The 24369-nt window shown below is 32.3% G+C and overlaps 1 protein-coding gene across 1 annotated transcript in view; it reads right to left on the bottom strand.

Moving 5' to 3' along the window:
- Positions 1 to 16257, bottom strand: part of LOTGIDRAFT_166372 (hypothetical protein) — a gene marked incomplete at both ends in the record, with an annotated part of 67084 nt that extends 50827 nt beyond the window's left edge. Inside the window, 2 exons of the mRNA XM_009063444.1 lie at positions 1641 to 1853; positions 16172 to 16257. Of these exons, the coding sequence (XP_009061692.1) occupies positions 1641 to 1853; positions 16172 to 16257 (299 nt within the window). The remainder of the gene's footprint in view (positions 1 to 1640; positions 1854 to 16171) is intronic.
- Between the last annotated feature and the right edge of the window lie 8112 nt (positions 16258 to 24369).

Below are 24369 nucleotides of genomic sequence, written 5' to 3'. Positions count from 1 at the left end.
GTCTTAGCTTGATTGCTAGTAATATTCTATCATCTGGTAGACTCCCTGAAGCACTGGCTCTGGCATCAGAACTTTTCTTACGTTGAGGAGGATTCGAAACATCTGGGTAGAGATAGAGAAAATTAGTGCATTTTACACTAACCATATAAGAAATATTTAACATTACCTCAATTCCTTGGATAGAAATTTAAATTTAGAAGGAATGACACTTGGCATTTTGCACCTTCCACCTTGTCAAAGACATTAAAATACAGAAACTACACAGCTTCAGTTCTTGCTTATAACTTATAATATTTTTAAAAAATTACATACCATCCATCAAAGACAATCACATGTCAAGATTTAATTACAATGAAGAATAATATATTTTACTTATAAAAGGTTATTAAAATGTAGAGTGATAAGAAAATTACACATGTGTTTCAAATCAAATCTGATTAACTTTTCTCAAACCTTATTGCCTTGTAGGTTCTTACTTTTGTGAAATCAAACCTCATTCTAAAATCACAATCTATGTTTTCTGTTGATGTGGATTTTCAATCTACTTTTTCTTTAATCCAAGGTCATTAGCTATTTGACCTTGACCTAACCATAACCATTTACTAAATGACCAATATTACCTTTTGGCTAATATATTGTGACCAATTTAACTTGTGACTCTTCCATTGTGACCAATTTGCAATTGACAATATTAAAATAACTTATTAACCATGTGACCAATTTACCTTGTGACCGAATTATTGTGACCAATTTACCTTGTAACTAAAATATTGTGACCATGGCCATAACCAATTAACAATGTGACCAATTTGCCAGGGACCAATTTACTTTGCAACCATATTCATGTGACCAATTTACTTTGTAACGGCACTAATGTGATGGTACCATGACCACAACCAATTTACCAAGTGACCAATTTGCCCGGATCAAATTGAGACAAATTTAAATTACCAATTAACCTTGTGACTACTATTGCTACCATGGCCATAACCATTTTACTTATTGACCAATTTACATCAATTGACACAAAATAAATATGACTTGTGACTGTGAACATAACCAGTGATCAATTTATCGTGACCAAATTACAATTACATTCATCGTGATATAGGTCTGGAGATCTTATGGCATCAAAATAATCTTTTAACAATGTCAAGATTCCAGACAACAATCCATTCAAGTAATATGTATGACAGTATGTTTCACATCAAAAAGATTTGAAACAGACTAATATATTGATCAAAGTCTAATTTGAGCAATTTAGAAATATGATCTAGAATTTTCATATTCAATCTACACATAATCTATTTGTATATATAATAATTACTGAGTAAGCTGAAATAATGTTTATTTCACTCAAGTCTAGTTTAGTCTATAGTCTTTATCTCAAAAGAGAACATTTGAAATTTTAATTAACTTTTGTTTGGCTAATTTTTGAGTGACAAAACTTTATGTAAAGGATGATGATTTGGCTGTATTTGCCATCCATTGTGGTATGAAGGCATGAACTTAAATGTAAAGCACCAACGCAGTTAGGTAGTATGGGCCTTAATCTCTTCAAGGTAAGAAATATTCTGATGCCACAGCCAGTGCTTTTGAGAGTCAACATAGTGTCAGCTTAAATACAACAAATATCCTACCTTGCTCGAGAGGTTTGTGCATGAGATCCATGTTCAGATTTGTTATTTCGGCGAGTAAATCTATCTGAGTTCACTCTTCTTATTTCCATATCATTTCTCCAAAAAACTTTCTTTACATCTAGAGTGCGACTGCGTTGTATTGGTTTTTCTTTATAATCATGGTCATCATCATCTTTTCTGTCCTGGGGTCTGTGAGAAAATATTCCAAATGTTCTGTAAAAAAAAGAATAAAACAACATCAGCCTGAAGATGTTTTTAGACTAATCAATCAAATCAGTAATTAGTTAATTAATTCTAGTATTGACAGAACGCAAGCCAAATTAGGCTTGAAATAGATTAGTAAGTTTCTGGAAGAAAAGAAGATGAAACTGTAATATTACACATAATATTCTAATAATTACAGTAGAGCCTTCTTTATCCACACATTTCTGTTGACGATAAAATCATAAAATCATAGTTATGTCCTTCCTATTTAAAAGGCCTACTTTATAGGGTTAATACTTCGTGAATAACCCCTAATGTTTATAATTTAACATTTTATTTCAATAATATAGCATGATTGGTTGTCAATCACAACAGGAACTGGATTACCAGATTAATGGGTAATTTTAAGTAATAAATATTCTGTTCTCAGTAAAAAGCGAACTGATACTTATTTTGGTAGATTTGTTTTAATTTTGTATTTTTTTCTTGGGTGGGGGGCCTCCTTGGGGGTTTGGGCTAGTGGACTTGGTTCAACCAGTGCCTACGGTAGTTGAACCACTGTCCTGACTGCAGTCATTCAAGATAGGGATTGAAAATGAAAGAAAAGCAGAGAGCTCTATATTTATCTATCATAGTGTATCAACAATTCTTTGGTCAATGCCCAGCACTTCTGTATCTTATATTGATATGGGTATCAGATTAAATATTTGATTTACAAGTCTTGGTCTAGACATTTAACTTGTATCTCTTCTGACTTCATTAATTTACCATGTTAGCTAACTAAGATAGTATCACAACAATAGTAGAGTACAAGAAACCATATCAAGTTTCAATACAATTGCTTCAAATGCATACATATTGGGTTTTGTATATAAATGAAAAGAAAATATAAAAAATCAGATTTACACAAACAAAAGATTTTTGAAATCAACTCAGATGAAACTTTCTTTAATCATGAAACCTGAAACCAATCACAATATTTTCTTATATAATGTTTGAAGATACATCAACAAGTATATCTATTATACATCAGCCATATCAAAAAAGCCTACTTTGACTTCACATTGAATCAAATCCCATGAGATGTCTTACCGATATATTTAATATTATAAATTGATGGACGTGGTCTTATATCTCTCATCGGAAATTACAGTACTCTCCATAGCATCTCTATGTAACTAGTTTGATTGAAAATATCATCCAGTTCCAAGTTATTATTAAGCAATATATGTTATATCTAGAGATAAACAACCAGATAAAGAGACAACCATATCAATTGAATATGGAAATTTGTCTTCAAGTTAAATACTTCAGGGGATAAAAGTCTTCAAGTGTTCAACTACAGAGTTGGGGTAAGGTTCAGTCAGACTATTCTTAGATATTTTTAGAAGGAAAGAAACAACTATATTTTACAAGGAACAGCAAACATACACAATTAAGGATCCTTTCTACCAGCTAATCCTTGGCAAAACCTCTTAGCATTGATCTTTCCCAGGTTATCCATACCTTTACAGCTTGGTCGAGAATTATGAGTGAAGATGACTTATTCAAGGTCATCAGACTTCTGCATAGTTCTCAAATATAAGCATGGATTGCTGACCAAGTTTCTGACCTGACAATGTGTCCCTACAGAAGCAACTATTATTTGTTATCTACACTTTCAGACCACAATTGAAAACCAAGGAATGTATAATAAAGCTAATTCATTATATCCTTGAATAAGATGTAAATAAGGCAATAGGTCAGAATAAGAGATTATACCAGCTAATGTTAGCAAGATTCTTCTGTATTATTGAAGTAAATTATTGATATATTATGATTCACATACTGAGACTAAGGTCTAAACATCTTCACAATTTAAAAACTAGATTTGCATGGTCTCAAAGTTTTTTCTGTAAATCTCTATGTAATGTTCAAAAATTATATGCAATTAGTCCTCCAACTAATAATCAGAGTTCCATTTCAGATTAAAATTTCAAAGATATCCAGATCACCATAATAGATACTAAATTATTTGCGCAAAAATTACCCTTAATTGTATTTTATTTATGGTAGTTTAGCAATTAAAACCAACTGATATGCACACTTTTCATAGTACACTGGTATTTGGTACTACAACCAAAGCTAAACAAGGTGATAAGGCTGTTGACTAGTCTACCATCATCCATATTTAATAGATGACAATTATCAGTGAATATATAAGCATGATTAAGATGTATTTATGAGTTATTTACAAGATATCAGTAGTAGGGTGCTAATAGATCAAGTGTGATGTATGGTGTAACATTATGGATATAGTTGAGAAAAAAAGAAGCAAAACTTGTTTGCATTGTGTCACCATCCATACCTAGGGCTGGGTAAAATAATCCATTATCGTCCCTATGAATTATAAATTTTGATTATCAAATTTAGTAATTGATTAAATGTCAAATTCTCCAGTGTACCCCTTATTATAACGAGTAGTAATCTCTTTCACATAGTTTCCTCAGCACATTACTTACTATAAATTATTATTTGATGGTAGTCTGCCATCGATAAGCGATCTCAATTTGGTGTTCTATACCAAGCCCTATCGATACCTCATGTACTTTTGTGTCTATCTGCACCTTTATCCCGATCCTGAATGGTTTATTCCGACACATTCAATAACAATGCCATAATGAAGTAATCTCTATAGAGCCTTATTTTAATAAATTATGTATGATTCATATTGATGTTAGATATACTAATGGATTTCAACCAGTGCTAGGTGCTCATTATAATTATCTATAATTCATCATTTCTCTAGACATCTACAAACTTATAAATTCTCCAAATCTGTAAGATCAGATGAAATGCTATTTGACAGCCACATTTCAGCAGTCTTGTTATGAATTCTGATCTCAGATATTGTATAGATACCTCTGAAAATAGGTTGAGCAATAGCCTTATCACAACAACTGCATATCACAACCTGTCTATATCATATCTCATGTATATGACAATGCATTTCTACATATCATAGCTAGCACATGTGATCACACTGCATATCAAATGAGCTTGTTATTATGGCACATAAGTGGCACATAATGATATAAGTGACAGTGCATTATAAAATAAGATATAACTGCATTTAAACAAGCTTTGAAGACAGGATAACAACTTATCATAACAACATATCCAAGTCCAAATTAGCACGAACATATCAAGTTAAAAGAACTTCAGCTCATATCCTGACAACATGAAATGGCTCAATATCAAATGCTACAATTCTTTCAGAAACGTATGTTCCCTTTAACGTTGTATTGGTATTTCTTTAATATATTGTAAGTTAGCTTGTCACCTAATTTAAATAATTTGGCAGGTTGGAATAATATGGAATGAATGAAATAAGTTATTATTTTCTGTATTCATGGAAACCATCATTATTATTGGAATTTCAAGTTGCTTTCTTAAAATCAATCATGTCCAATCATTGCTGTTCCTATATAATTGACAATAAATATTGTTATATTTCTTGCTGAGAAATAATAAACCTCCCCTATTTTAAATGTCTTATCTATATGTAAATAAGAAAGTAGACTATATAGCTCCACTGAGATTTATGTATATCCAATTTGGATACAGAATTTGGTGTAAATCTTTCATCATAAAATGCTTTCTTGAGGTTAAAGGTAAAAATGTCCTCTCCATTTCTTGTTAAAAAGTATATAGCTGAAAAGGATATAGTTGTCTGAGCATTTGTTTACGAGCTAACTTTAAGCTATCTTTAGCACCTTTCAGAATAACTATCTGACATATGGTTCTCTTGATACTCAATAAAATTATTCTGTGGAAGTAACCACTAATGATGTTTAAGAATGGAATTAACCATAGTCGAAACTTGCATGGATCATTTTGTGCATGATAATATGTCTTTATACATTTCTATCTCACATTTATATTTATAAAAGTGCCATTGAGCTCTTCAAGTAAATATTTAGGAAGTAACATCCCTTTAAAAAATTATCTTTAAGATCTGATTATGGTAATATATCTACAGCCCATTTCATTAATTGTCACCTTAAATAGATATAACATTAGTGAAAATTACTTATCAACAGGTAATATTGAACTGACATTTTCTGGAATTCAAAATCCTGATTAATTCCTTTGTAAATTAAAGAAAAGGAATATATATATAACATGCGATTTTTATCATTGATTTGCCTGATAAAATTCATCCAATTTGTCTCTTACTTACTGAAAGGATTTATACAAAATTAATTAGTAGATTTCAAATCTACAGGATAGAATCAAATTCTGCTGTCAGAAAAGAAAATGGTAGAAGGAAATTGAAAAGTTTTTGTGTAATGATTAATCTGATTAGTTCTTCTTTTCATGATGTTACTCATTAATTTTAAACTTTATTTCTACACTATATGTCATGCTGATGGACTATCCAAACAATACTAGGCCATTTTGTGAACATGTCAAGCACTTTAAAATTCTAAGGAAGTCACATATCGATTTGTTGCCATTACAAAGAACTTTGGGAGCGATCACAAATGATCCATCAGTTTCTTAGAAATGATTTTGCTTTTGAGTTTGATGTTGACAATAACCATGATTAGGGTAACTGATTGAAATTTGGTGAACATTTTAGACAAACATTATAGATGGCAGATTGTTTGATCACATATTAATGTCATCTGAAGAAAAAGTGAGGAAACCCACCCACAATTATACTACTTATATTTCTACAACTCCTTAGGTGCAAGAGATTCTAATCCGACTTGTCTAGCTCTAATTCTAAATAAATCTTATAAACTTTTTTATTTCAACAAATATAGTTCTTGTGTATGGCAGAAAATGCCTAAAATTAAAGCATAAAATAAAGTAGAATTGGGAAATATAAATAAGTACTCACTTCCTATCCTATTGAATTTGAGGCTCTGCCAAGATCAGACATGTCCTTTAAGTGACAACCACGGAAGCAATAGAAAGTAAAATATGTCAAGTAAATTCACTCTGAAATCAATTCTATAATCAATATTTATAAACAATAGAACTATCCAGACCTACTTGGAATTGAAATCCTAATAACTATGATGAAAAAATCAATTAATTATGAGTTATATGTAGGTGGATTTTAGTATTTTAGTAATCAATAAAAATTAATGTATGATGCTAGAAAAGATGAAAGTTAAAGAGATGCCAATTACCAATCTAAAATAGAAAATCTATGAATATTATTATTAGTATTGACAGATTTCAGAATATTTTTTAGGAGTTCACCATTAAGCTATTTAATTAGTTACAAATGTATTTAAAGGGACAGTTTTGCCACTTACCTTGATTTTTGTACGTTAGTAGTACTGCTGGAAACCAAAATCTACCCCCTAAAATGGCAAACCTGTCCCTTTAAGGTATATGATCTACAATTAAGTATTACAGCCTGTTAATGTTAAAATTTTTGAGAATGTAACTTTTTGATAACTTTTTTCAAAGACTATGGCACAGCTTTTGCTTTTTTGAACAACATTAGCATAATAGCATAAAGGAAGAATGAGAATTGTCACCGATATAAAGAGGATTTTTATACAATTTTTATTGCACAGGTTACACATGCGTTTTTTTTCTGTTTCGTACTGTAGTCAAATTCTAAAGACACTATTTTTAACCAATCAAAGCATGTCATTTAGGAAATGTTTCCTGATTACAGTGATGCCTTGTGAAATGGCAAAACCTAGAAAGGTCGTCATTCTGTACTTTGGGTTTCGCAATCCCACAATTTGTTACTTTTATCAAATGTTTTTTTTCCCACAATTTGTCATTGTTATCTTCTAACAGGTTTTACATGCCACGCTTTGATTGCTTAAAAGTAGCATCATTAGAACTAGACTGCAGAAAAAAACTTGTTAGATTACAATGGAATTGTGAAATATCAGAAAGAGAATTTGTAATCTAATTTTAATTGTTATGTTGACAGATAAAAACTATTTCAAACCACATCTTATACCGGTTAATGTTTTATCAAAAAGTACTATCTAACAATAAAAATCATCTAGCCTACATTGAATATTGTCCTGAATTCTCCAAATTCATCTAATCTATTATATTCTTGGAACCTTTGTAAATATATTCCAGAATGCCTGTATTGTTCCAAGCACCACATTCCAGAAAGTACTGTACTCTTTGTTTATAAGGCAATGCATTTGTGTAACATATACAAGACATACAAATTGTTTTCTTTTCAATCTTCTTCCAAGAATAACATTCTAAATTTAAACTTGGTCAAAATAATCTATTCCAATCACTTCAATGAAACCATTATAAAAGAAACAATCATCTACAGCTGCTGGATTTTCTTAATGAGAAAAATTGCACTCTTGGGCAATGTCCTTGAAAATACAACGGTAAGTGAACAGAAACTATGAACATTCATTAATAATGTTTCATGTGACATTCCAGACAGTCAGTCATTATCTGCGATAACGTTCTTATTTATATCCAATTTTTTGCAGTCGAAGCTTTAAGTTTCTAAGTGACATATTAAGAATAACTTATTGAGCATAGATTTAGTTATTAATATATGATGATACATCCTTCATTTGATTACTGTTTCATCATAAACAATGGTTGCTTCGAGAAAAAAATCTCAAAAGATTGGTACACAAAAAGAGAAGTAAAAACTCTTCTATGAATGAAAAATATTCATTTAAAATAATAGGTATATTTAGTAGGTGACCATCGGAAAAATTCTTTGGAACCGAATGTCAAATTTACTTGAAGATACAGACATTTCTTCCAGAATTAGGTTTTAATCATCTCAGAAAAATTACATGACATAGTACAATTATGGAACATTTCAAAAATAACTGAGACACCTGCTACACTTCTTGAGCATTGAAAAAAATTATAAGGTACTTACAAGAATAAAAACTAAGTTCCAAATGATAAAAGATTGTAATGATGTGAATTTTTATTGACACTGAACGCCCTCTAGGTAGACTGTTAGAAATACTTACTGTAGTTTATTTATAATTTATAACATTACTCTCACAAGCTATCTTACACTTCAGTGTTGAAATCATGTATCTTTGTTTATATTTATTCCAGTATGGCAATAGATATCAACAAACCAGGTATGCTCTCATGATTTGCTCATTAGAGAGAAAACTGACGTCCTGTTATTGGTTTAAAGAAAATGGTGAAAATTTATGAAATATTTTCATCTATAATACCAAATTTCTGACAGCACTAAACTTCATAATAAGGTAGTAAATAATGTTATTTCAGGATCTGTATAATTGAAAATGTAGGCCTGTTTCCTTGTTAACTTCTGATAAACTGGAAACAAGTCTTACTCTTTTAAAAAATAATACAGAAGCCTGTGGCAGAACCAGAAAAGGCATTCTTGACTAAATTGACTCTTCCAGGCATACAATTCCTGACAATTTTGACCTCGGAACTCAGTACAACCTTAAACAGTCTAATTGTTGCCCTAGGGTAGTCTTTACTCTTTCATTGTAAATACTTCTATCACAACAATTACTATCAAAATATCAAGTCTTTCTTCTAGCTAAATGTAGATATGGATCAGACTGTCATATATGGTACATATAAGTATATTAGATTTCAATATGAAAAAGCTTGGAAATACATTCTATTCAGTTGAAAAAAAAAAACAACCTGAAATCACAAATAAAAAATTGTTTTTAAAAAATCTCATTGAAATTTGTGAAATTCTATTTTTTTAAATGGAAGAGGCACTCATAATTTTTCTTACCCATGACTTAATAAAACCATAAAATGAATTTAAGTGATTTCTGAATTTATTATTGGTTTCAAAATCCAAGAACTAGAACAGGTGAAAATAATTACCAACTGTAGCTTAATTATGACCAAGTTTTAAAACTTTACTTAATCTAGTTACCTGATAGTATGATTGGAGTGTGATTATATATTTCTGACAATTGAGGTGACATAAAGCCATATTTTCTCTGATTATGTTCCCAGACCCACTGGTAAAGGTTTGATCGTTTTATTTGAAGACAAAAATTATTCCAGACAGTTCTTCTTTAAAGTAACACTGTCAGAAGAATGTTTCAACTTTTTTTGTTGCTCTTCATCAAAGTTATCACAGTAATAAAAAGATGGGGGTCAAAAACTGACTCAATCTATACGCAGTGACCTGCCACCTTCTATCACAGGGGTTTAAATACCTCTAGACTATACACAAGGATAACAATGCAATCAACATAACCCATGACTGACAGTAACATTTCCATCAAAAATTAAAACAATAGAAAATGGAACAAGTGGTTGATTTAACTTAATGTTTGATTTTCAGTACTTGATGCACTGTCTTGATCACTGAAAAAAAATCCCCTTAAAAAGTCCTTATCTGATACCAGATAAAACTGTATTGATCAAACTGATAAAACTTTCCTTGACATAATAAAGGAAGTGAACACTACAACATGGCTATTATCAATGATCCAATAAATTAGATGTCAAAATCTAGACAAATATCATAAATAAAATATGCAATTTTCAAGCCATATTGCATTCACTTTAATTAGTTTAACCCTTTTTCCCTTAATGTTAGTGCAAGCAGAAAAGTGAGCATTAGCGTAAATGAAATCTAAACAATATGGAACACATGCTTCAACCTCTCATAATAACCAACACTAATGCTTGTAAATGAAATGCAGTTTAAGGTCCTAATCTGTACCTGATTCAAATATTGGGCTAATGAGGACTGGTAATACCATGTTGTGTGCCTGTTTTGGTTTTTTTTTTTACTCTCAAGCACAGTTGTATCACACCCAGCCTCTCTCTTTTGCAATCTTGCTGAAGCTGATAGGAACGGATGGTTCTCCAGGTGTGAGGACTATCAGTTTGAACCAAGGTTACAAATTTATTTATCAAAATGCACCCTGATGTACACAAAATAAGGATTATCATAATATATTTCAATACATTTGATGGTCCCCTGCTTGAGAAGAACTCTATTTGCCTAATTTACTTTTGGTACAGTCGAGTAACCTAATTTCGTGGAAACCTATTATTCGTGGATTTCCGGAAATGATTAATAATTTACATGAGCGACCTTGCACGACCTCCGCATTAGTTTGTTTTGATAAACATGGGTTTTCTGTACAATATCAGCTAGTAGAATGAATTCAGTACTTTCATGCAAGGTAAAATGTATTAATGTATACTTTCACAAATACAAAATGGCGGATTTCAGTTATTACCAAACGTCTCAATTTTTTATCGGCCGAATTTCCTTATAATCCCAACCGGTAATCGGAATTCCAAGTGTCGTCTGCTAGAATGTAGTCCAACGAATGAAGTCACGTGATCAAGTAGCGGATTCCGTGTAAGCAAAAAATTTCTATGGAACACAAAGTGGACCATATTCTTATGTTGTTTCAGTGACTTTTAGCAATAAATCACGCTACGTATCTTATTTTGTCAGTCACTATTTTTTTTTTTTAAATCGTGGTTCTTTGAAGGAATTGTCACTAGTTATAATGAATTGATATTAAAGATAAATACTGAGAGAAGTTAATTATACCACCCGGTATCCATACAACGTGTTTTTCTAGACTTATTTATATTTCAAACATTGTACACGAAAATAGGTGACGCATTCTGCCGCCGTTGCCAGTTGGTTGAAATATGGGTCAAAGTGAAGAATTCATAAAGAAAATTGAAACAAACAAATTTTAATTATTTTGTAGAATATCTGAGGAAACATCTAAGACATATAAAAGAAATTTCGTTTTTTTAACTTTGACGAAATTAGGTGTTGAATCATTATATCCACGAAAATAGGTTACACCACTGTACTGTAATACTTTTGATTCTTTCATTACCCTATTAACATCATAAATATCTGGTTGAATATGAACACTAATACATGAATAGACAGGCATTTATTCCAACTCATTTAAATATCAAAAAGACAATAACCAATACAAGAACTAAAATGTTTTAATTCCCTGGATTGTAAACTAATATCTCAGGTGGGAGTTGAAAACAGCAATATGGTTATGGAGAAGTTATAAATTCAGGAATTTACAGGATTAGATGTAGACTATGGAAACCATTAAATATTAAAATAAGATTACTAACTGTAGGGCTACTGGCTAATGAAGATTAATAGATGTACAAGGAAATAGATTACTTTCGGTATTTCAAAGATTATGGATTAATCAAGTAGACTATCACTTCCATCTCAATTTTGATCATTTGGACAAAAAAAATATTTTCCTTCTAATTTGCATCCTTGCAAATAAGGACTGTTTCACTTCCAGGAATTCCAAGCTCACACACAGTCTTTAGATATTACTTCATGCAAGATGGTTAATAGCGCCCTTGAAGTCGATTGAAGTCTGAAATGGTGTGGTACCTTTTTACTTCTGAAAAGTGTTATTGATGGATGAAAAAAATATGTTGATGACCGATTCCTTTACTTTATATAAATGTAATATAAAAGGAGTTGAAAAAACAAATTATTCAAGGTTTATCTCCATTAGCCAACAAGTCTGGTAAAAATCTCCTGATGACATTCTCACATGACTAGTGACTAATAGGTCAACAACAATAAACTAATGTGGAGTGTGCTTGTAAAGCAGTTAAACAATGAATTTAATTTCTAAATGATGCTCTTGACATAGAAACTTGTAGCTTGTCAAAGTTGGTTAACAAAGTGCATATTATAATTAAAGATTGTCTTATCTCAATATTTCACAAACATTCATGAAGTCTCGCAAAGGTAATATAGCCTCCACCCAGTTGTGGCTCATTTACATTGGACATTTAGCAGAACAGCAACAATCCCTCAAATTGAAATATTGAGCCAAAAGTGACATATTTCTTTTAAAATAATGACTTCATAATAATATATATTCTTCAGTGAAAAAGGAGGTATAACTTGCATTTCTAAACCGTCAAGAATTGTGCCTTCTTAAGTGTTAACAAAACCTAAAGATGAAATGTGTTTTGAAGGACAAGGGCAATTACTTTCTGGTTTTTGATAGAGTTCATTTATGGGTGATAGTAATCCATTTTACCAAAGTTTGTCAAAAGAATTGTGCATTTTGTTTACATGCTAAAAAATTAACAATTGTCAAAGAACAAGAGATATAACACAAGCTCAATATTTTCCAATTTTATTTATTTGCGATTGTGCTTATTCGAAAGAAATTTCACAACTATTTAGATGACTGTGTTACTTTAATAAACTAGTTCATTTCTAGAAAAAAATGTAGGTTTGTCAAGAAGAGCACTAAATATCACTTGAACAACATGTTAATTTTTTATTTATATGTTACATTCAAGAAAGCAGCCATCCGCCGACACAACAGAAATTTTAACGACATCTTCATGTATTATAGTCTCTATTTAGAATCTATTTTAATACATCAGCTTTCACTACGTAGGAGATTTTAATGTTCCTAAGTAAAATGTTATGTCAGGAACACAACTGGCATATTTAAAGGATCTTGTTAATGATCTATCTTCCCACCAAGACAGTTCTAATAACTATGAGTATACTCTTATTCTAGGGAAAGTGATAACTGGAACCCTGCAATCCTGTAAAGTTGAGTATAATAATATCATTTCCGCATAAAAAATGTAAATCATTTTGTTGCTAAGAAAGGACTTCATTTTTGAAGGACTGTACCAATTTCATTACAACTGACCACATCATAAGGACTAGAATTACTCAGTGATGTGGTACCATTGCACCACATTTGTAGGCTGTTGCAGGATAAAAATACATCTGCTTACTCTCTGCCAGCTAGATTCAATCTGGTACCCTTGCCAGGGATGTCCTCAAATGATCTGAAATTACCCCCAGGAGAGAATCCTTGAAATCAAGGTGATCTGAGATAAAATAAAGTTTCATTTCATATACCAATACAGTTGACATCTGCATCACAATCACCAGCACAGACTGACATATTGAATGGAAGTAAACATCTACATTATTGCATGATGGTGAATTGTAAATTATATTGATTACTTTCTTATTCTCAAACAATAAACAAAGTCCACCATAAATCTTATCTTAAATAGATAAAAACTGTCTTTTATTATCAAATAATTCAGTCAAGGAGTGAATCAGCCTGGTGTCACGTTTCATATCTAGCAAACCTCGATCCTTTCTGAACACCTTTTACTGCAACTGGGTTTGTAGAGAAGCCATTTTATGCATTAGCTAATTGATTAGAGCTTTTTAGATACAAACTCTTTGTCAGGACAGCTAGTTTTGAAAAATCGGCTACATTTCTATCTACATCCATAGGACTCCAAACCGAAGAGCAAAGTTAAGTAAGGGACATCACTACACAGGAACAAGAAATTATCAACAAGTAGTATATTCTACAGTACGAAGATTCTAAACTCTTATCTTATGGTTCATATTTTGCTTATTTGCATGCATGCTTAAATTAATTCAAGTTAATCCACCTCAATGCCATCACTTCTTCACTTCAATGACATAAGTCTTAAATCATGAATGAAGAATTGTAAGTGAATCATCTTCTGGCTGTGATCTACTAGATGAAACATTATCAATAAACTTGTTCAATTGACGTCAGAATATAAAACACAGTGCTGTCATATTAGGAATCTGAGTCGGGTCATTACTTATAATGTTTTATAATCTATACCACTACCAATTCAAAGATAGCTTACCAGGCAGGATAACATACACCCACTGGCAGCTGCCAGAAATGATGATACAGGAAAGAAAAAAAAAATTTTCTTCATAATGCATTTGTAGTTTAAATTTATTGATATATATATTTACTGTCAGTTATTTATGCTGAGTTTTTCACAAAATTTTTAAACATCAATATCAATAAACCAAATACATCAAATTATTAAATCACAAGATCTAATGTCCATGGCAATAACTCAAAATTGTTAAGTGAGAAATTGTCAAAAATCCAAACCAGGATCTCAATATAAATAAATATCTCCAATCATATCATTTCATTTATCATGAATTATCAGACCAAATTTCATACAAATTTTGACAAGCAGACTGACTAATAGCCCAACAGTACCACAGACAGGGGCGATGGCAATATACATTCACATTTCTATGTGGGCGTATAAAAAAAAATATCAATATATGGTGCTCTAGTTAAAAAATGTTTTAAACTTTACATTTAATCTGTATTGATATTGGTATGATATATAGATTATTTATTCAAATACAAAACACAGCTGGTTATATGATAACTAGGTATAAATATCCTAAATCCCCATAATATGCCCACAGGGTTTGATACTTTAGTTCACATAACAAATGACCTTGAAATATTATACTTTATATCATGTATCACGAATATGGGTTTTGACATGGTCTTATTAACCTGTATTAAATTAAGCCCACCACACTTCATTTTAGAGGCGCAGAAATGAGATTGGTAGCATTTAAATCTGACCAATCAGATCGATGAACAGAAATGAGGTTATTTTAACAAAACACAAATCGCTTTGCTGCCACGGTTTCAAGAGATAAGAACACATTCTTTCCACTTTCCAAAGTAAGGTTTGATTTTCTCTCGGCTTCAAGTCTTTAATGAAAATCTTACCCAATTCTGTATTGAATTATTGATTGGACTATATTTTGCTATGAATACGTAATTTTTCTCACTGATTTGAGACTAATTTGGTCAAAATTATGTAATTTTTGGGAGAGAAATCTGTTTATATCAAAGGTAAATTATTAAAATTGTTTCTATATTGTGTTTTTTTTTCAGGTAATAAATGGAACCTACAGAAAACTCAGACATGGAAACTAATTCTACCAGTGAACAAAGATCTTCACTGCCTCCCCGACCCCTCGATAATCTGACAATCAAATATCATAGAAAATATTTTGTACTATTTCTATTGGCTGCACGAGGCAGAAAATTGCAAATTTATATAGGACAAATATCATTGCAAATTTTATATCTTAAAATTATATTTCAAGCAATTGAATAATCAGGATGTTGTATATAATTATGTTTTAGAAATTTAAAGGATGTTGCTTCTGAAAATACCAAAAATCATTTAAACATAACATCTTAATTACTTCTTATCAATTTTATCTTGAAATATTTCTTAAAGGTTATTTTTTAAGATTTCTATTTAATTTAAAAAACAAGAATTTTGATAAGACAATAACAGATTAACTTTGGATGGTTTGTTTCTTGTAGGTAACTACATCCATAATTCATTAATTTCCATATGGTGTAATCCACAGACAATAAAAGAAACAAAATGCACGAGGATAATGAGATTTTTTAGAAATTTCAATGATAAAAACACCTAAAAAAATAATGATTTACCTTAGAAATTCTACTGTTCTACGTTTAGCAGAGAGGACTCGAGGTGTTGACTTGCCATGTTTGGGTGTGGAATCTTCTGCTGCCATACCATCAACTTCAACATTATATAACATATAAAATGTTACTTAATACCTTTCCTTAATCATCATCATATTCCCTGCATTACAAAAACAACAACTATTAATTTATTAAGTGTTATTTTAAATTGCTACATGAAATGTTACATCAAGTTTCTCATTATTTTCATTCTTATCATATATCATATATAATTTTCATGAAATGGAATCTCAAACTATCAGACACCATGACATGACAGTGTTTTAAATATTAATGAATTTTCATGGTGACTGAAATATTTAGGCTCTCTGGGACTGAGATAAATCAAAAGTAAGGAACTGAAATAAAATAAAATTCAAAAACAGAGAAAAGAGTTCTTTACTACCAAATTCCGTCAATCTAGGGAAGCCCATTGGATTGAAACATTGAATACAGCAAGACCTATAGGACTAAATATTCACCATAATGCAGGCATAGCACCCTTTGTTGTCCCGTTCAATACAACCAGTAATCAAGCAAGCAAGGTAGCAAGATAGTCCATGCCCACTATAAGAGCCTTCTAGACAAATTCCCCCATGCTTTAAGCAGAAAATGATAGTTGCATATTCAAAAAATAAGAACTTAAATGATAATATTGTTCATAGTAAACTAAAAACAATCAGTACATAACAGATACTATATTTCGTGCCTATTGGGAAGGTTTTTATTTTTTCAGATCAGAACAGATGAAAACCCAGAATTCACACCCTTTATTCCGATTTCTCAATAAAGTATTTGTTCCACCCTAGGCCTGTCTGTATATTTGGGAGAATGCATGTGGTATAATTCACAAAGTGTAAATCCAACATGCATCCATCAAAGTTACAAAACATAAGCCAAAGCCTAAACAGTTAGAAATCACTGAGGTACTGGTAGATTTATCATGAAACGTATCAAATTGCTGTACATGTACCAGATAGTTCAACTTGTATCTATCCAAATCACAATCCACAAGTCAATTCTACAAGCTAACTAAATCATTGAGGTAGTTATAACTTGAAATAAGTCCAATAGGTATAACTTGAAATCAGTCCAATAGGTATAACTTGAAATAAGTCGGATAGCTATATTATATTAGTCCAGTAAAATGAAAGAGTAAGCATTTTCCAACAATAACAGTTTATCAGTCATCATTGTTAATCTTTATAGAATATCATCCTTTCTGAAAGAATCTCTATCAAATTTTAGCACATTCAAAGTAAAGCAACTTACTGTCAAATATGCTGACTTTTACCCATACAACTAACAACTAACAAATATCAATTTAAGTTACCCTACATATTTGCCAATATAGTACAAATCATGTTAAATCTTGCACTTTAATGACTCTCATTTCCTCGAAACTTTTATAGGTAGCCAGTTAATTCTAAGAAATCCTGAGGTGAACAAAGCCACTCCCATGACTTCACCTATTTGAATGGCTTTTGCAATTATTCAGATCTGCATATTGCCAGATTGATCTTCAGTGATCTAGAAGAGAATGGCTTTAAAATTACTTGTATAATATAATCATTTTATCACCTGTTTACTAATTAACAATTATTGTGAAATAGTAAGTCATCATATTGATTGCAATTAATCTTAGTCTATGAACAGACACATGACATCTTGTGCAATACGCACATGATGATGATAGTAAAACAAAATACCAAATCAATATTATAATATATGCCTATTCTTGGAAAGGAATGAATAAGAATATTTTTTTTTGTAATACAGATTTTCCATCCATTTTTCATGCCATCAAATACCTAATCTATATAACACAATATCTTTTGCCAATGTACGTATACATGTTATATCTTCCTGTCATGTCTGATTGCAGCTCTAAATAAATGGCTACTGTTTGATTTTTCTAATAACAAAAACTCTGTTATGGATGGTTTTTAAGACAACCATGATAAGATGAGATCAAATATTGGTATTTACATACTAAAATGTTCAACAGGAAATGTCAAATTAACAGCAATGTGCCTTTACAATCTAAATTATACAACCTATAAGCTAACAACCTCAAAAAAATCATTTATAGACCAGGAGAATACATTGAACTACTGAAAAATGAAAATTTACCCATAATTGCATTTTTCTAATGACTTTATTTTTATTAATTAGAACGTTAACTTTAAATTTGTAATGATTTAGGTTGAGTAGGAAAATGTAAATATACCAAAAGCATTGACCCTGGATTAGATCATGGAATAGAAGGATTTATTCTCAAAATGTTCAGGCATAGAGTGGAACAAATACTTCATTAAGATATTGGAATACACACTGTACACTGTCTGGAACTACTGAGTAATGCTAGTAATGTTATTATTCAGAGAACTTAAAGGGGAACAGTCGTCATTTTGAAGGATTGATTTGGGTCTTAATTGTGCTTTAATAGTCTTAAGAAGTACTTAAACGCATGAAAATCCCATAATCCATTCAAATATACCTCAAACTAGAAATTTCACTGTCTATTCCTGTGTTTTCTATATATGGCATAAACTAAAATTCGAGTCAAATTTTTAACTTTCAAACTTGAATAATTATGGATACACATGGCTTTGAAGGCTCAAATTTCGACGTTGAGCTGTGATCACTATTGTTGATTATGTTGAAATAATTCCTGTTTCTGAAACTAAGGTATGATTGATTGATTAAGCGGATAGTGAAGGTGCTCCTTTAAACTAAGAAGGAAATCTCAATTCTGATACATACAACCTCAAATGATAATGTATAGTTATCTCTAAAAAAGAGCCTCTGAAAAGGGGACATTTCTTACACCCGTATGCAATTTCTTGAGTGATTACACTTATTTCTAATGTTAAATTACATGTACTTGTAATAACACATGTAAGCCTATGGACCTGAAGCAAGGAATGATTTCAAATTTCCAAATCAACCGTAAGAGATATGCAGATTCTACAAAATAGTTGAGTTGATCAAAATAATAACACAAGGGCATCAAGGTTCGAAATTCTACAAAGATTGCCAAAAACTTATTATTTACAAACAATATTCACATCAATATCTTGAATAATGAATCTCCTATTGAAGTTCTGTGCACAAATAGTGAAGGCCATGTTTTATTATTGTAGCTTTCATTTTTTCTTTATGTCAAGATAAGTTTAGCCATGCACTTCCAAACACTTGAAAGTTTCATACTTTACTTTTGGATTCTATTGTTACCTTGTCTCATTTATCTTAGAATATTGCACCTAAAATCCTGAGTATCTAGAAGTATAATAATATAACATAGGGGTTTACCTTATTCTTGGTATTGCTTAAAGATGTCACACGATTTTCCAAGCTAAAACATGTCAATCAACATCATATCTCACATGAATAATACTTTCATGCATGACATCCCACTTTCAAATACTTAAATAGCAAGGCTATGCACAGTTAATGTTTTATCCTATTCCACTTCTTGATAATCACAAGATATAAATACCAATAAAATAATTCACCATTGTAAGTAGATTCTTTCTACAGAATTAAAAATCACGAAGTGCTATAAAGTTCAGTAAATCCAAATACATTGAAATACCCCATAAAAAATGTTTTCCTGCTTCATACACTCTGCCTGACTTTTACACAAAGCTACAAAGAAAATTAAATAATGAATATAATGTCTATTAAAAATTACACTATGAATGAATATCTATAAAATAGTATGGTTTTGCAATCTGTTGAAAACTTAAGCAATCTTTTTTCTTTGTATGTACAATAAATAACACAGGTACAGGGAACAAATAAAAGGTAGACTTGTTTAACATATAGTAAATATTATTCACTGATAAAGAAACCTATTATACTGTCATATATAGAGTAGGTCAAATGATATAAATATATGTACCAGTTTAAGATGCTTAATCTGTTTTACTGTCTTATATAACATAAGTTGACATCAGTAGTTAAGCGAGTAGGGTATAGGGTACATTTCTCTCCCCCCACCCCCTAGAAAAATGGTTTGGAGTCCAAATGGTAACTACTTCATTTATAACAAATTTAAAAACATTATTGTTTTTATGTTTGGTCCAAATATGTACAATAATTCAATTTTTCAAACATTTTCTAGAGGAAGATCTTAAAAACTCCAGGGGTTGCTTGCACATATTGTGCTTCCCCAGAGCTGCTGCATTTTAAGTCCCCCAATTAAGTCAGTCTGCCCCTTTTTTTACTCATAGTATCAAGAAACTTGTGTCACCCCTTTGATATTCATTCTAAACTTTATCCCCTTAAATCATCAGATTATCAAAACAATTTAAGTTTTATATTAATCAAAAATTTAACATACATCTACCTTCAGATGATACAACTTCCTTTTTGTATAAAATATTTACTGTAAATCTTAAAGTGTATCACAAAAGGTTGAGGTTGTTTAGATAAAAAGTAAAGTTGTGGCCAAACTATATGAGGCAAACATACTTTAATGAACAAGTGAAGTATATATCATATTTAAAGTAAGGTTAATAAATACAAGGTATGGATATCACACCACACATGAGGTGACATGACCAATGTGGTAAAAATAGAATGATAATAGACCAGCCAGTGGTCACTAATAAAAACACTAACATATCAAAATAGATACTAATCCACTAATCATGTTTCATACAATACCTTAGAAATATCTACAAAATTTACTAATACTAATTTACAAAGCAGTAGGCTACTTAAGTTTTTGAAGCTTCTTGTATTTTATTTCTTAGAATAGGAATTTCATTAAGATTATACCTATCTTGACATTAGTAGGTCTAATAGTAGGTGTATTTATTGACCTTTAATCATATCCAAAATCTCCTTCCTATTAGATAGCCTAAGGTCATCACTAAATCTCATTAACTCAATGTGAGAAAAAAGGAATGTGTTTTATGTTCAAATAGGCTTTCTGCTTTTTGAGTGGCACATTTTTGAATTTGAAATTGTTTAATTTAAGCTGCATTTTGTCATGTGCACTGAATTTTTTGTAATTCAATTTTGAAATGTTGTAATTCAGTCATTTTTACTATAGGCTGTATGCTAATTTAGTCATAAATAAAAAATTTAAACTGAATTTTGCCTATGTTAATTTCAGAAGGTTTTAATTTGTTTATATTCATTTAAGGTTGCAATTTTGACATAAATAACTAATTAAACTGTATTTGGTCTATTTTTAAATTTGTAAGGTTGAAGTTTAGTCATTGTAATTTTAGACTACAATCAAGTCATTCACACTTTAAACTGAGTTTCATCTCATTAAATTTTGAAAGGTTTTAATTATGTCATTTTCAATTGTAGTTTGAAATTAAGTCCGTCAAAACTGAAATTGATTATATTAATTTTGTAAAGTTATATAATTGAGTCATTGTTGTTAAGGCTGAAATTTAATAATAAATTTTATAAGGTTGTAATAGAAATTTTAGACTGAGAAAGTGATTAACACTTAAACTGCATTGGTTCTTTCTATTTTAACTATGTATGGCTGTATTCCAAAATTGTAATACTTATAGGGACCATATCTATATCATAATTATTAAAATTCTAAATCAGATTATTAACTTGCAATTTAGTTATTGACTAAAGGGCAATAACTTTCTTTCCTAGTATTGAATCCACTGAAAGTAGTTGATCTGCCATACTGGGGCTTTCAAAACCAAGCATTATTATTGAGCAGTGGACACAACTCAGGCAAATGATACAATTCTTGTGTGACAGACAGTTCAAGGGCTGTGGCAAAATTGTTCACAACGAAGTAAGTAAGTAAACTACTTGTGAATGCCTACTGCAACTGCACAAGGATTAAGCCAAGGTAGTGCGACAAACCATTCATTCCTTGAAATTGGTTAATTTTTTTTAGCCCCCTGGGGTAAGTTGAGTCACATTGGGTAAGTTTCTTCAGGTACAAGAAAAGGCACGCTGTTAGATTTAGCAAAAAAAAAATTTGGGAAAAAGCTTCGCCAGGGACTCGAACTCGGGACCCCAAAGTTGCCAGGCAAGTTCGCAGCCCACTGGGCCGCCCAGACCTGGGGTTAACCCTAGCTTAACCCGAGGGTTAACCCTAGCTTTGGAAAATCAATTAGGGTTAGCTCAGGAAAGGGTTAAAGCTCGTTCCAAGCTATGGTTTCCGCATATGAATTGAAAGAGCACTTCGTTGCCCATCTTCTCAACACAAAATGGTCCGGATAAAAGAATAACACAGGGGTTTAAATGGGCCCGGAACAATTGTTACCCCAGTGGGCCCAAAGGGGTTAATAAAAGTGGACGATTTGGTTTCAGCTCTGGCCAGCCCATGCTAGCTTTCACAGACCACTTTGGTACACTTAAAATAGTAGAAGAGACGCTGTGGGACTTAGCAAAAAAAAAATTTTTGGAAAAAGCTTCGCCAGGGACTCGAACTCGGGACCCCAAAGTTGCCAGGCAAGTGCGCAGCCCACTGGGCCGCCCAGAACTGGGGTTAGCCCTAGCTTAACCCGAGGGTTAACCCTAGCTTTGGAAAATCAATTAGGGTTAGCTCAGGAAAGGGTTAAAGCTCGTTCCAAGCTATGGTTTCCGCATATGAACTGAAAGAGCACTTCGTTGCCCATCTTCTCAACACAAAATGGTCCGGATAAAAGAATAACACAGGGGTTTAAATGGGCCCGGAACAATTGTTACCCCAGTGAGCCCAAAGGGGTTAATAAAAGTGGACGATTTGGTTTCAGCTCTGGCCAGCCCATGCTAGCTTTCACAGACCACTTTGGTACACTTAAAATAGTAGAAGAGACGCTGTGGGACTTAGCAAAAAAAAAATTTTTGGTAAAAAGCTTCGCCAGGGACTCGAACTCGGGACCCCAAAGTTGCCAGGCAAGTGCGCAGCCCACTGGGCCGCCCAGACCTGGGGTTAACCCTAGCTTAACCCGAGGGTTAACCCTAGCTTTGGAAAATCAATTAGGGTTAGCTCAGGAAAGGGTTAAAGCTCGTTCCAAGCTATGGTTTCCGCATATGAAATGAAAGAGCACTTCGTTGCCCATCTTCTCAACACAAAATGGTCCGGATAAAAGAATAACACAGGGGTTTAAATGGGCCCGGAACAATTGTTACCCCAGTGGGCCCAAAGGGGTTAATAAAAGTGGACGATTTGGTTTCAGCTCTGGCCAGCCCATGCTAGCTTTCACAGACCACTTTGGTACACTTAAAATAGTAGAAGAGACGCTGTGGGACTTAGCAAAAAAAAAAAAAAATTTTGGAAAAAGCTTCGCCAGGGACTCGAACTCGGGACCCCAAAGTTGCCAGGCAAGTGCGCAGCCCACTGGGCCGCCCAGACCTGGGGTTAACCCTAGCTCAACCCGAGGGTTAACCCTAGCTTTGGAAAATCAATTAGGGTTAGCTCAGGAAAGGGTTAAAGCTCGTTCCAAGCTATGGTTTCCGCATATGAAATGAAAGAGCACTTCGTTGCCCATCTTCTCAACACAAAATGGTCCGGATAAAAGAATAACACAGGGGTTTAAATGGGCCCGGAACAATTGTTACCCCAGTGGGCCCAAAGGGGTTAATAAAAGTGGACGATTTGGTTTCAGCTCTGGCCAGCCCATGCTAGCTTTCACAGACCACTTTGGTACACTTAAAATAGTAGAAGAGACGCTGTGGGACTTAGCAAAAAAAAAATAAAATTTTGGTAAAAAGCTTCGCCAGGGACTCGAACTCGGGACCCCAAAGTTGCCAGGCAAGTGCGCAGCCCACTGGGCCGCCCAGACCTGGGGTTAACCCTAGCTTAACCCGAGGGTTAACCCTAGCTTTGGAAAATCAATTAGGGTTAGCTCAGGAAAGGGTTAAAGCTCGTTCCAAGCTATGGTTTCCGCATATGAAATGAAAGAGCACTTCGTTGCCCATCTTCTCAGCACAAAATGGTCCGGATAAAAGAATAACACAGGGGTTTAAATGGGCCCGGAACAATTGTTACCCCAGTGGGCCCAAAGGGGTTAATAAAAGTGGACGATTTGGTTTCAGCTCTGGCCAGCCCATGCTAGCTTTCACAGACCACTTTGGTACACTTAAAATAGTAGAAGAGACGCTGTGGGACTTAGCAAAAAAAAAAAAAATCTTGGAAAAAGCTTCGCCAGGGACTCGAACTCGGGACCCCAAAGTTGCCA

Source organism: Lottia gigantea, assembly GCF_000327385.1.
Source record: "Lottia gigantea unplaced genomic scaffold LOTGIsca_58, whole genome shotgun sequence".
In the NCBI taxonomy this organism is placed as follows: domain Eukaryota; kingdom Metazoa; phylum Mollusca; class Gastropoda; family Lottiidae; genus Lottia; species Lottia gigantea.
This window is presented reverse-complemented; position numbering and strand designations above follow the sequence as displayed.